This window comes from Lithobates pipiens, unplaced genomic scaffold, assembly GCF_037356315.1.
Source record: "Lithobates pipiens isolate NorthernLeopardFrog02 unplaced genomic scaffold, aLitPip1_a1.2 Scaffold_25, whole genome shotgun sequence".
Taxonomy (NCBI): Eukaryota; Metazoa; Chordata; class Amphibia; order Anura; family Ranidae; genus Lithobates; species Lithobates pipiens.
In genome coordinates this window covers 224,360,972-224,374,574 of record NW_027507787.1, presented here as the reverse complement: position 1 = coordinate 224,374,574, position 13,603 = coordinate 224,360,972, and the positions used below count along the sequence as shown (strand labels likewise).

At 44.9% G+C, this 13,603-nt stretch overlaps 1 protein-coding gene across 2 annotated transcripts in view; it reads right to left on the bottom strand.

Annotated features, from left to right (window-relative positions):
- LOC143930918 (alpha-2-macroglobulin-like) overlaps positions 1–13,603 on the bottom strand; it is a 177,152-nt gene that overhangs the window by 93,526 nt on the left and 70,023 nt on the right. For both annotated transcript variants that reach the window (XM_077455604.1, XM_077455605.1), the window contains exons 17-18: positions 8,985–9,096; positions 1,117–1,237 (exon numbers count right to left, since the gene is read on the bottom strand). In XM_077455604.1, coding sequence (XP_077311730.1) covers positions 1,117–1,237; positions 8,985–9,096 — 233 coding nt within the window. The remainder of the gene's footprint in view (positions 1–1,116; positions 1,238–8,984; positions 9,097–13,603) is intronic.

Below are 13,603 nucleotides of genomic sequence, written 5' to 3'. Positions count from 1 at the left end.
CAGTTGGTTTATTGTAAGTGGATTACTTCTTGTTTGGAGTATGTATACCTGATCAAAGGAAGGAAATGAGGCACATAACAGGGCATAAAAGTCAGATGTGTTTTAAACATAGGGAAAAAATTACTAGACACCAATGAGCTCTATAGTTGACATGTGCACTGCCGAAAAATGTGTTCATTTTCATTTTCTTGTCATCTTTTTATTTTTTAATCCTTCGTTATGATTGCAATTCGTAAATTTGTAAATTCGTCAATTTTGAAAATTAGTAAATTCATAAATTGAAAATCCGAAAATAAGAAAGAAAATCCAAAAATTCCAAAGAGCGAAAATCCAAAAATTCGAAATAACTAATAACTAACTATTAAATTATTGGAATTGGAATTTCCTTTCAAATTTGGCTGTTAGTGAATGTAACGAATACAAATTTATCCGAGGTTACAAATTATCCAAAATAATGAATGCCGCATCTAAACAAATTGAACGGAACAAATTAATAGTAAATAATAATAATAAAAACGTTTTTATTGTTATTTATTATTATTACCTTGTTACATTCCATTCGTTTAGATAAAGCATTCGTTAATTGGGATAATTCATAACTTTGGATAAATTTGTAGTTGTTACGTTCACTAACAGCCAAATTTGAAAAGGAAATTCCAATACCTATAAATTTAATAGTTATTACTTCAGATTTTCTCATTTTCTAATTTTACAAATCTTACGAATTTTAGGAATTTTACAAATTTTCTAATTTTACGAATATTCAAGAAAAAAAAGTTAAACAGGTTTTCATATAATTCAGATGTTTATGAAATTTACGAATTTTCGATAAAAAAACAAATTGCACATGTCTACTCTCTAGAAAGTAGCCTAGTGGATAGATAAAATGGAACAAAATAAAACCAGTTATGTATGGAATTGTTCTAATTTCTAATGTGCATTTTTTGTTAATAAATGGATTAAAGCAAGTCAGTCTGGAAGGTGTGTGTTGGTGTCTTTAATTGTAGATGTTCCTTTGCTGATACAGCCCTGTGCTGTTTTTTTATTTAAATACCTTATTGTTGGGTACTACCTGTCTTGATTGTTATTAATACTAAAATTCCGAGTTTTACTTACTCCACTGCTAGAACTCCAAAAAGGAAGGTCTCGGGAAAATAACTTCGTACTCTTTCCTCTTCTTTTTTTGCTCCTCTACCTTCTGTCAAGGTGGTTGTTGGTTCATCTACTGGCCTACTAGCTAAAAAGGAAATACACACATGCTTACACAATCAAACACATATCTCTCACCTGCCAGCATTTGGTAAGGAAGTCTCTCTTTTAGGAAACCTAATCCTTTTGTCTTTTCCTTCCCAGTTGTCCCCTTTTCTGGTCTTATCTACATCGATCAGCCATAACATTATAATCACTCCCCTAATATTGAGTAGGTCCCCCTTTAGTCACCAGAACAGCCCTGTGCCATCAAGGCATTGATGCAGCTCAAAGAAAAGGTAACGGCGCTCCAGGTGGGACCGCAATCCATATATTCAGATCTCCATACTGGGTAGACATGTGCATTGCCGAAAAATGTGTTTGTTTTTGTTTAATTCATTTTTTTCCTTTTTCAGTTCATTCGTTATGATTGAAATTCATAAATTCTAAAATTGAAAATCAAAATCCGTAAATTCTAAAATTTGTGAATTCAAAAATAAGAAAGAAAATCCGGAAATTCAAAAGAATGAAATCCGAAAATTTGAAATAATAACTAATAATAACTAACTATTAAATCATAGGTATTGGAATTTCCTTCAAATTTATCTGTTAAGGCCCGTACACACGGTCGGACTTTTTGACAACAAACATGCAAATTAGCTGTTTTGGAGCAACATCCGACTGTGTGTACGCTCCATCGGACAAACTTTTTCTGTTTTCATCTGACTTTTGTTGGCTGTGCGAACGGACAAACTTTCTGGCAACAAAAGTCCGATGGAGCAAAGTCCGACCGTGTGTACGCAAAAGCATCGGACTTTTGTACAAGGTACAAACACGCATGCTCAGAACCTATGCAAACGATCAGACTACAATACAGAAGTTGACCAAAGGTGGCGCTGGAGTCACTGAACGTCCTCTTTTGATGTGGCGTCCGTACGTTGTGACGTCACCACGTTCGTGTTTGTTGTCAAAAAGTCCGACCGTGTGTATGCAATACAAACTTGTGGACCACGCCCTTTGTACAAAAGTCCACGGAAAAGTTTGTACAAGTCCGACCGTGTGTATGAGGCTTAAGTGAACATAACGATTCCCGAATACGAACTTATCCGAAGTTATGAATTATCTGAAATAACGAATGCCTTATCTAAACAAATGAAACAGAAGGAATTGTTAATTAATAATAATAAAGAAACGTTTTTATTATTATTATTATTATTATTATTATAATAATCGTTATTTATTATAATTCATACGTTACGTTCCATTCGTTTATATGCGGCATTCGTTATTTCTGATGTTTCGTAACCTAAACAAATTTGTATTCCTTATGTTCACTAACAGCCAAATTTGAAAGGAAATTCCAATACCTATAATTTATTAGTTAGTTATTATTTCCGATTTTCGAGTTTTTGAATTTCCGAATTTCTGAATATTTCAATTTAAAAATGTACACATTTTTTGAATTTTCAAATTTACGAATATTCGGAAAATTCGGGTTTTCATGCATTCAGATGTTACCGAAGTAACAAATTTGTTGAAATTCTTTAAAAAATGTATTTGTAACTAAATTAATTTCATATGTCTAGTAGTGGGTGCCCTCCTCGGATTGCCACCATCACATAGTAAAATAGAAAAAGTTGGGCACACACCACTTAAAGTGTTTGTTAACCCCCCCAAAAAATAGATATCATGGTCCCTTAAAGCAGATTAAACAGCACAGTGCTTGTGCTGTGTAACCTGCCCCTCTCTAAACTGTAAAAACCTCCCTGATCCTGCCACTTCCTATATTCTCCTCTCTGCGCTGACCACGGTAATCAGGGCTAAGCCCTGTCCACCGTGGTCAGAGTACCTCCCTGCATCATCCGCAGCCTGCTCTCAGCTCTCCCCTCACCCCCTCCCTGCCTGCCTGTCAGCTCCGTGTTGTGTGTCTCTGTCTCCGCCACCCCCCCTCTGCTATTAGTAGAAATCAAAAACTTACAATTGTCACTGCCAGCCCCTCTATGATACTCAGGCATACCACACTCTATATGTCTTTTCTAAAAACGAGGCTTGTAAATACCTATTTAGAGCTATCTTTAGGTAGGTCACATGACTCACGGCCACTTTACATCTCCGAGACAGGGCTTTTGCGGGAGGGGCTTAGCGGCCATGTGATCTCCCCGACTGACGTCAGAGGGAGATCTCAGCCCCTCCTACAGAAACCATGTATTGGAGCTACAAGTTACACATAGGTGTAACGAATTTCTATAAACTTTTTTTCACTTAACCTTCTTGTTATCACATATGAGACCAAATTCCCCTATGTGTTGGGATTAGGGAGGGCCGAACTGTTCGCCCGGCGGTCGTTCGTGGCGAACTTCGGCTGTTTGCGATTCGCCCGATCGGTGGACTATTGCCGCTGTTCGCCCGGTGGACCCACGTGTTTACTGTGTAAAAGAACTTTGACCTATGATGACACATCCATCATGGGGTACAGGACAGCCAATTGAGACATTACAGCACATGGACAATTGGACATTCCCCCTAACTTATAAATAGACCCGATCCGGCGACCATTTTACATTCTTTCTACTGTCACTATAGGGAGAGGTTGCCGTGTGGAGCAGGGAGAGACTGCAGTGACCCAAATCGCTAGCTATTAGGACCACAAAATTCCTTTTACGGACTGGTATGGTATAGGTGTAGTTCAGGATATAGGTTTGAGGCACTGCTATTCAAGTCATTGTTGCAGCAGATTGTCTTTTGTCAGTGCAGATAGGGACAGACAGGACACTGTGTGTAGCAGAGAGGGACAGTCAGTTTAAACATTAGCTGTCACTATTAGGTCCACAAAAGTCCTTTTCAGGACTGGTATGGTGTAGTACAGGATATAGCTTTGAGAGCACAGCCATTCAAGTTATTGTTGCAGCAGCCTGTGTTTTGTCAGTGTACAGAGGGACAGACAGGACGCTGTGTGTAGCAGTGAGGGACAGTCAGTTTAATCATTAGCTGCTACTATTAGGTCCACAAAGGTCCTTTTCAGGACTGGTATGGTAATAGGGTTGCACACGTATAATATTCTTTCTTCCAAATATAGAAAGAATATTATACTTGGCTGCTACCCTTATGCTGCAGCAGTCCTTTATAAGTATAGGGACTGAGGTACAGTCTGCTAATCACAACCTACTAGTTCCACAAAGGTCCTTCTAAGGACTGGTAACTTATAGCGTAGTACAGTATATAGGGTTGAGTGAGGTACAGTCTGCTAATCCTTAAGGACTGGTATAGGTCCACAAAGGTCCTTATAAGGACTGGTAAGGTATAGCGTAGTATAGTCTATAGGGTTGAGTGAGGTACAGTCTGCTAATCACAACCTACTAGTTTGACAACGGTCCTTACAAGGACTGGTAAGGTATAGCGTAGTACAGTCTATAGGGTTGAGTGAGGTACAGTCTGCTAATCCTTAAGGACTGGTATAGGTCAACAATATATAGGGTTGAGGTGCACTACTGCTGACTGCTGCCCTATTCTGCAGCAGTCCTTTATCAGTATAGGGACTGAGGTAGTCTGCTAATCACAACCTACTAGCCCCACAAAGGTCCTTCTAAGGACTGGTATGGTATAGCGTAGTACAGTATATAGGGTTGAGTGAGGTACAGTCTGCTAATCACAACCTACTAGTTCCACAAAGGTCCTTATAAGGACTGGTAAGGTATAGCGTACTACAGTATATAGGGTTGAGTGAGGTACAGTCTGCTAATCCTTAAGGACTGGTATAGGTCCACAATATATAGGGTTGAGGTGCACTACTGCTGACTGCTGCCCTATTCTGCAGCAGTCCTTTATCAGTATAGGGGCTGAGGTACAGTCTGCTAATCACTAGCTACTAGTCCCACAAAGCTCCTTCTAAGGGCTGGTATGGTATAGCGTAGTACAGTATATAGGGTTGAGTGAGGTACAGTCTGCTAATCATAACCTACTAGTTCCACAAAGGTCCTTCTAAGGACTGGTAAGGTATAGCGTAGTACAGTCTATAGGGTTGAGTGAGGTACAGTCTGCTAATCCTTAAGGACTGGTATAGGTCCACAATATATAGGGTTGAGGTGCACTACTGCTTACTGCTGCCCTATTCTGCAGCAGTCCTTTGGGAGTAGCAGTCCTTTGGCAGAGTGTGGTTCAGTCTGCTAATCGCTAGCTACTAGTTCCACAAAGGTCCTTAAGGACTGGTATAGGTGTACTATTTGGTGTGCAGTATATACCGTATATACTCGAGTATAGGCCGACCCGAGTATAAGCCGAGGCCCCCAATTTACCCCCAAAAAACTGGAAAACTTATTGACTCGTGTATAAGCCGAGGGTGAGACATGGCTGTCCATCCCTGTGTGTCCGTCCATCCCTGTGTGTGTGTCCGTCCATCCATCCCTGTGTGTGTGTCCATCCATCCATCCATCCCTGTGTGTGTATCCATCCATCCATCCATCCCTGTGTGTGTGTGTGTGTGTGTGTGTATCCATCCATCCATCCATCCATCCCTGTGTGTGTGTGTGTGTGTGTGTGTATCCATCCATCCATCCATCCATCCCTGTGTGTGTGTGTGTGTGTGTGTGTGTGTGTGTGTGTGTGTCCGTGCAGCCTTGTGTGTGTGTCCAGCCTACCTGTGTCCCAAGCCTCCGTCCCGAGCCGCCGTCGTCCCGAGCCTCCTCCGTCCCGTGCCGTGCCTCCTCCGTCCCGTGCCGTGCCTCCCCCGTGCCGTGCCTCCTCCGTCCCGTGTCTCCTCCGTCCCGTGCCGTGCCGTGCCTCCTCCGTCCCGTGCCGATGGATCGCCGCTCTTCTCGGCGGCCATTCTACAATTCAAAATTCCGCCTCCGCCTGTGATAGGCGGAACACTCAATTTCCCAGCAGCCTGTGTTCCGCCTATCACAGACATCCTCTCATACTCGTCCGTAGTATGAGAATGAGCGGATGTCCGTGATAGGCGGAACACTGACTGCTGGGAAATTCAGTGTTCCGCCTATCACAGGCGGAGGCGGAGAAGGAGGCGCGGCTTTTGAAAATTAATGTCCGCCGTCTGTCTGCTCGATACGCTGATCGAGCAGTCAGACAGCGGCGACTCGAGTATAAGCCGAGGGGGCACTTTCAGCCTCAAAAAAGAGGCTGAAAATCTCGGCTTATACTCGAGTATATACGGTAGTTGTGTAATACACGTATAAAATACTTGCACATACTTGACTTCCTCCTGGGGCTGCTTATTATGAGGGGCTCCCACCATCCCTGTGATATGCTGACTTCCTCATGGGGCTGCTTATTATGAGGGGCTCCCACCATCCCTGTGCTATGCTCATTATGAGGGGCTCCCACCATCCCTGTGCTGTGCTGACTTCCTCCTGAGGCTGTACCTCTGCTGTGCATATTATAAGGGGCTCCCACCATCCCTGTGCTATGCTCATTATGAGGGGCTCCCACCACCCCTGTGCTGTGCTGACTTCCCCCTGAGGCTGTACCTCTGTTGTGCATATTATGAGGGGCTCCCACCATCCCTGTGCTATGCTCATTATGAGGGGCTCCCACCATCCCTGTGCTGTGCTGACTTCCTCCTGATGCTGTACCTCTGCTGTGCATATTATGAGGGGCTCCCACCATCCTTGTGCTATGCTCATTATGAGGGACTCCCACCATCCCTGTGCTATGCTGACTTTCTCCTGGGGCTGCTTACGGTGCAGGTGTCAGTGCTGTATATCACGGTGCTGGTGTCAGTGCTTTATGTCACGCTGCTGATGTCAGTGCTCTCTATCACGGTGCTGGTGTCAGTGCTCTATATCACGGTGCTGGTGATCATCTCCTGCACCCTCTTCTTAGCCTACCCTGACCTTCCCTCGCCTCCATTGACTCATGAGTCCTGAATTTTCAGAATTTCACATATAAAAAAAGAATGCTTGTAGTTGTCGATCCCAGATTCACCTCATACATGTGTTATGCCATTGGCCATGTGGTGGGACTATGTGTGCACAGCTAGTAATTATTTTGTGGCTGCAAATAGGACCTGCAGGTTTGTAAAGTTCGCCATCCCTGTGCTGTGCTGACTTCCTCCTGGGGTTGCTTATTATGAGGGGGCTCCCACCATCCCTGTGCTATGCTGACTTCCTCCTGGGGCTGCTTATTATGAGGGGCTCCCACCATCCCTGTGTATGCTCATTATGAGGGGCTCCCATCATCCCTGTGCTATGCTGACTTCCTCCTGGGGCTGCTCATTATGAGGGGCTCCCACCATCCCTGTGCTATGCTGACATCCTCCTGGGGCTGCTTATTATGAGGGGCTCCCACCATCCCTGTGCTGTGCCGACTTCCTCCTGGGGCTGTACCTCTGCTGTGCAAATTATGAGGGGCTCCCACCATCCCTGTGCTATGCTGACTTCCTCCTGGGGCTGCTTACGGTGCAGGTGTCAGTGCTGTATATCACGGTGCTGGTGTCAGTGCTTTATGTCCCGCTGCTGATGTCAGTGCTCTCTATCACGATGCTGGTGTCAGATCACTCTATCACGGTGCTGGTGTCAGTGCTTTATGTCACGCTGCTGATGTCAGTGCTTTATGTCACGCTGCTGATGTCAGTGCTCTATATCATGATGCTGGTGATCATCTCCTGCACCCTCTTCTTTGCCTACCCTGACCTTCCCTCTCCTCCATTGCCTTCATGCGCTCCTGAGTCCTGAATTGTCAGAATTTCACATATAAAAAAAGAATGCTTGTAGTTGTCGATCCCAGATTCACCTCATACATGTGTTATGTCATTGGCCATGTGGTGGGACTATGTGTGCACAGCTAGTAATTATTTTGTGGCTGCAAATATGACCTGTAGGTTTGTAAAGTTCGCCTCCCATTGAAGTCAATGGGGCCTGCCGGGAACGTTACGGTTTGCGAACTATCGGCCGCGTTCGCGTTTCGCGTTCGCGAAACGTCCCGTCGCAAGTTCGTCCATCACTAGTTGGGATTCTGTGTGACATTTTATTGAGATATAAGGGGTCTAGTGGACCACAACATATGCATTATTTGTTTCTTTTCCTAGCCACAGCTGCCGAAGTGACAGCAGAAACCAAAGGTGACATAATACACATTACTTATTTGTTATTCCTAGCCAGGGAAGATCAGCAAACAGTGGTTCACTTGTCTCCCTCCCCTCTACTCAGCAACATCCCCCATACTGGTCCAGGGCCCACAGACAAAACAGTTCTAATGAATGGGGCCGCACTGCAATCACCCCCAATGGTCACTACACCTCCCACACACCCATCTCTCCAACCCCCATGGTGACCACAGCTCCTGCACACTCATCTCACCAACCCCCATGGTCACCACCTCCCCCCATACCCAGATCACCAACCCCCATGGTCACCACACCTACCTCACACTCATCTCACCAACCCCCATGGTCACCACATCTCCCACACACCCATCTTACCAACCCCCATAGTCGCCACACTTCCCTCAGCTCACCAACCCCCATGATCACCAAACCTCCCCCATACACAGCTCACCAAACTCCATGGTCCCCACACCTCCCTCACAACCATCTCATCAATCCCCATGGTTACCACAGCTCCCGCACACCCATCTCACCAACCCCCATGGTCACCACAACTCCCTCACACCCATTACACCAACCCTTATGGTCACCAGTTCTCTCTCATACCTAGCTCCCCAACCCCCATGGTCACCACACCTTCCTCAAACCCATATCACCAACCCCCATGGTCACCACATCTCCCACACACCCAGCTCACCAACCCCATGGTCACCACACCTCCCTCACACAACAAACTTACCAAAAACAACAGGGCGTCCCGATCTGTCAGCTATGGTTTCAATGATAGGAATGTCTGCACAGTTCACTGGCTTCTTAATCTCTGCACTTGTTAAGATTTTTAACCGCAAACCCTGTAAATAAAAACACAGTGCTGTCAGCTTTTACTCTTGGTGGCTGATTTTCTAAAGTAATATAACTTATTCGTCAAAGGAATAGGTGAAGCTAAGGATAAAATTACATTTCCTAAGAATAGAAAATGAATGTAGCCTCCATAACAATAATAGTGGTAAGAGAAATGTAGGCAGTAGCACCAGCATCCAGAAATTTAGAGATATAGAAATCGGAAGTTTCCTCCCCAACCAAAACTCACCAGAGAACAGGGGCAATTGGACTATCTTGGTACAAGTTAAACTAAGGTAGATTCAAATGTATAAACACGTATATAGAAAAATACTGCATATTGCAGATTTTCTCCTGACGAAGCGGCATTAGACCACAAAACTAGTTGAGATGCTTTCCGTGGCCAACTATGCCACTGTGATCCTCCCCTCTTGGGGACCATTATACTGGTGATATACATGGATTGTCACCATGCTTTTAATCTGTATCTGATTATGTGTTATCTTTTATTGATTTTGTATTAATAAAACTTTATATATTTTTCTATATACGTGTTTATACATTTGACTCTACCTTAGTTTAACTTGTACTGAGATAGTCCAATTGCCCCTGTTCTCTAGGGAGTTTTGGTTGGTGACCAAACTTCTGATTTTTATATTTCCTAAGAATAGGGTAGGGTTGTCTTGTCTTGGTTGTCACCTGTCTGGGATTTACGCGCACAGTTCAGGTTTTGAATCATGTGTCCAGGTTTCAGGCGGACTGAAACCCGCACACATTATTCGGACGGGGCTGTGGCTCCCCAAGTAACCAAGGATGGCTGTCTGGGGGCAGGGCGATGATGTCAGCAAGAGCAATTTGGCCACACTCACTGTTTGCTGCAGCAGGCTATGTGTACCACATTACTACTCTCCTTTGGGTTTGCAATGAAGGAAAGGTGGCAACTCTAAGAATACCCAGTCACATGCTATGAAAAAAAAAAAAATAGAAAAATAGAAAACAGGATTTTTTCTTAATAATTAAGGATCAGCCAAACACAGTCCTGATCGGTTTGCAGCAGAACATACAGAACAGGCAAAAAATTTGGCTATAGGACACGAACGTGAATAATCAAAACTGCTAATTTTAAAGGCTTATATGCAAGTTATTGCTATAAAAAGTTTTTGCTTTGGGGCGTGGCTTGGCGCCTGACCGAAATGGCCGCATAAGTGCAGAGCTCCACACATCCACGCAGCTACGATCAGCATCCAGTGCCATCCGATACCGTAATCCATCCCACGGAGTTCCAGGGATCACCCCGCACCACCGGGGACATGACCGTGGCAGAACCGCCGCCCACGGAGCGAGGAAACTTACCGATTTCTACATGAAGCCTGCCGGCGTACAGGCCCAAGATGGCGCCGACCGGGATGAAAGCAACACGCCTCAGGAGACACCCGCGGCCTCGGCGGCCCCTGCATCCATAGAGGATCCCCTCTCTGACATGGAGGAATCTGGGGAACAGCAGCGCTTGCCCGCCATATCACCGGCTGACAGAGGTAAGAGAGCAGCAATCTCCCCAGCACACTCTCCCTCTAAGCCTCCCCTGGTGAAGCGGCAACATGGCGCTGGCATCTGTAGTTCCACAGCAGCACTAGGTGATTCTGACTCCTCGCTGGCTGCTTACAATACCTCTGACAGCCCTGCTTCTGAACATACACTGAAAGCCATGCTGCTCTCATTACAAACAGACATGCAGAAAGAGCTCAGATCCTCCATTAACCATTTGCTGGACAGAGTAGACGACATGGAAGATCGCATAGATCACATTGAGCACCATCTCTCTGCTGCCACTAGCTCCCATAACACTGTGGTTGATATTCAAGATGAACATTCCACAGCTATCCGCCAACTGCATCTTAAAGTCGCAGACCTCGAGGACCGCTCGAGGCGGAATAATATTAAGATCCGAGGAGTCCCAGAGACTGTGTCACCCCCTGATATAGTCCCTTACTTGCACCAGCTGTTTCGCAAGATCATACCGGCCCTTACACCGCAGGATCTCCTCATTGATAGAGCACATAGAATCCATAAACCGCAGCACCTGCCCGATTCAATACCCAGAGATATCCTGGCTAGGATACACTTCTTTAATATTAAGGAGCAGATTATGAGGGCGGCGAGAACCATACGCAACCTTCCTGAACCCTTTGCTAAAATTCAACTGTATAATGATATTTCAGCCGCCACCTTACAGGCACACAGGGCCTTCTCACAAATTACTGCGATACTCATAGAGCATAAAATCGCATACAAATGGGGATTTCCCACCAAGCTTCTTGTAAACTACCAGCAACAGCAAGTCGCATTTCTGACTCCCAAAGATGGATTCAAACAGCTACATAATTGGGGCATCTCCCCTCACATACCCCCGGCTCTGCCTCTGAATACTAGAACCACCAAGATCCCTTCTAAATGGTCTACAAAAATTAAATCATGACTCTCCGAGGACTAGGGGGCCTCCCTCCTGGTCACCCCCCTTCTTAACAGGTGCTTAACTTCACAGGTAAAAGTGGATGACTGCTTTATCTCTCTTGAACCCCCCACGCCGAACTGCCACTGTGTGCCACGCACACGGCATTACCCATACCTGTACTCCCAACTCACCATTACACCACGTTTTAAGCCACTTTTTGTTCCTGCAGGGACTGTCTGAGTACGTGGTTTACGCCTCTATATCTCCCGGTCAGCGATATAGAAGCTTCAACACTGTTTGTTTTATATACTGCATTATTGTTCTTGTTCTCCTTATTTTTTGTGTTTTTGTTACAATACTCAAAGTCAGCGATTTTGTGTTCGTTCTCTGTATACAGAGCTACTGTTTGTTTCTTTTTGTAAAGGTCCGTCAACCTCAGTACCATCTTGACAACTGACCTTAGCAGTTCATGTCCCTTACAATCACATCCCTTAATGTTAAGGGACTAAATAGTCCTTTCAAGCGGTCCCTCTTATGGAGGGAAGCAGCGTCTTCCCGATCTGATATCCTATGCGTACAGGAGACCCATCTATCCTCCCGGAACCCTCCACAATGTACTAATAAACGATACCCTCATATCTATCATTCCCACACAGACAAAAAAGTTAGAGGAGTACTGATAGCAGTGCGCTCCACGGTGGCGCTCACGGTTTCCAATGTAGAGCAAGATCCCGAAGGAAGGTTCCTAATTCTGGCCACTTGTTTTAATAACAAGCCCTTGGTAATTGTTAACATTTATGCTCCTAACACTCACCAAAAGCCCTTTCTTAAGTGCATTCTTGCCAAAATACAACACTATCCGTAAGATCAAATCATTTTATGCGGGGATTTCAATGCGGTGCGGGTTCACGCACTTGACTCCTCAACCCCCCAAAGGAGAAGGTCCTCCACCCTCTCCTCCTTTCTACACCTGGAAGAATTCTATGACCCTTGGAGGTGTCAACATGGTACTGAGAGAGACTATATGTTCTACTCTAACGCCCAGAGATCATATTCCAGGATTGACCTGTTCCTGACATCCAAAGTGCTACTACAAGCAGTTGCGTCCACTAATATTGGCGTAATATCATGGTCTGATCATGCCCCCATCTCTATGGTTCTCAATCTCTCCCCACCTACCACCCCATTCACAATTTGGCGTCTGAACCCTAACCTGATCAGCACTAAGGACATTAGGGAACAGGTCAAAATTGCCATAGAGGATTACTTCGCTCTAAACCAACAATCTGTCCCCAATCCCACCACATGCTGGAACGCACATAAAGCGGTCCTACGAGGGATTTTACTAAAACTGGGGGCTCAGGAGAAGAAAAAGCGCTCAGCGACCCTTAACGCCCTTCTAGATAGAATAAAGTCTCTAGAGAAGAGTAATATGAATTCGCCCTCTGCCTCTACTCATGCAGAACTCAGTAAACTGAGGTCAGAACTGAGTACTTACCTTCAGAACAAACATGAGTTTTATTTGCGAAAACTTAAGCTAACCTGGTACTCTCAAGGTAATAAATCAGGGAAAGCTCTGGCCCAACAATACAAACACAGGACAGTCCAATCCACAATCTCCCACCTAATAGATTCTAAAGGCAACAGATTGACTAATCCCAAAGACATAGCCAATTGCTTCGGCGAATTTTATCAACAACTGTATAACTTAAAAGACTCCACGACTTACAAATAGGTTGATCTCCTATATTCTATTGGCAGCTAAGAGGCTTATCCCACTGTGCTGGCTGTCGGGTGGAACGCCCCCTTGGCCTAGATTTCTTCAATTGGTGTCCGATATTCGGAGAATGGAATACCTGACAGCCTCGGTGCATGACTTGATCCCCCAATTTGATAAGGTATGGGGGCCCTGGGATCGGTCGAGTTATGGGGCTCTCTTACCTGTGCTTCCTTTATGATTATAGCTACCAGATGTAACTACCCCTTTCTGTCATTTCTTCTCATCCCCCCCTCATATTTACCTCTTCTTTATGTACCAATCCTGGTAAACTACCCCCCCCCCTCCC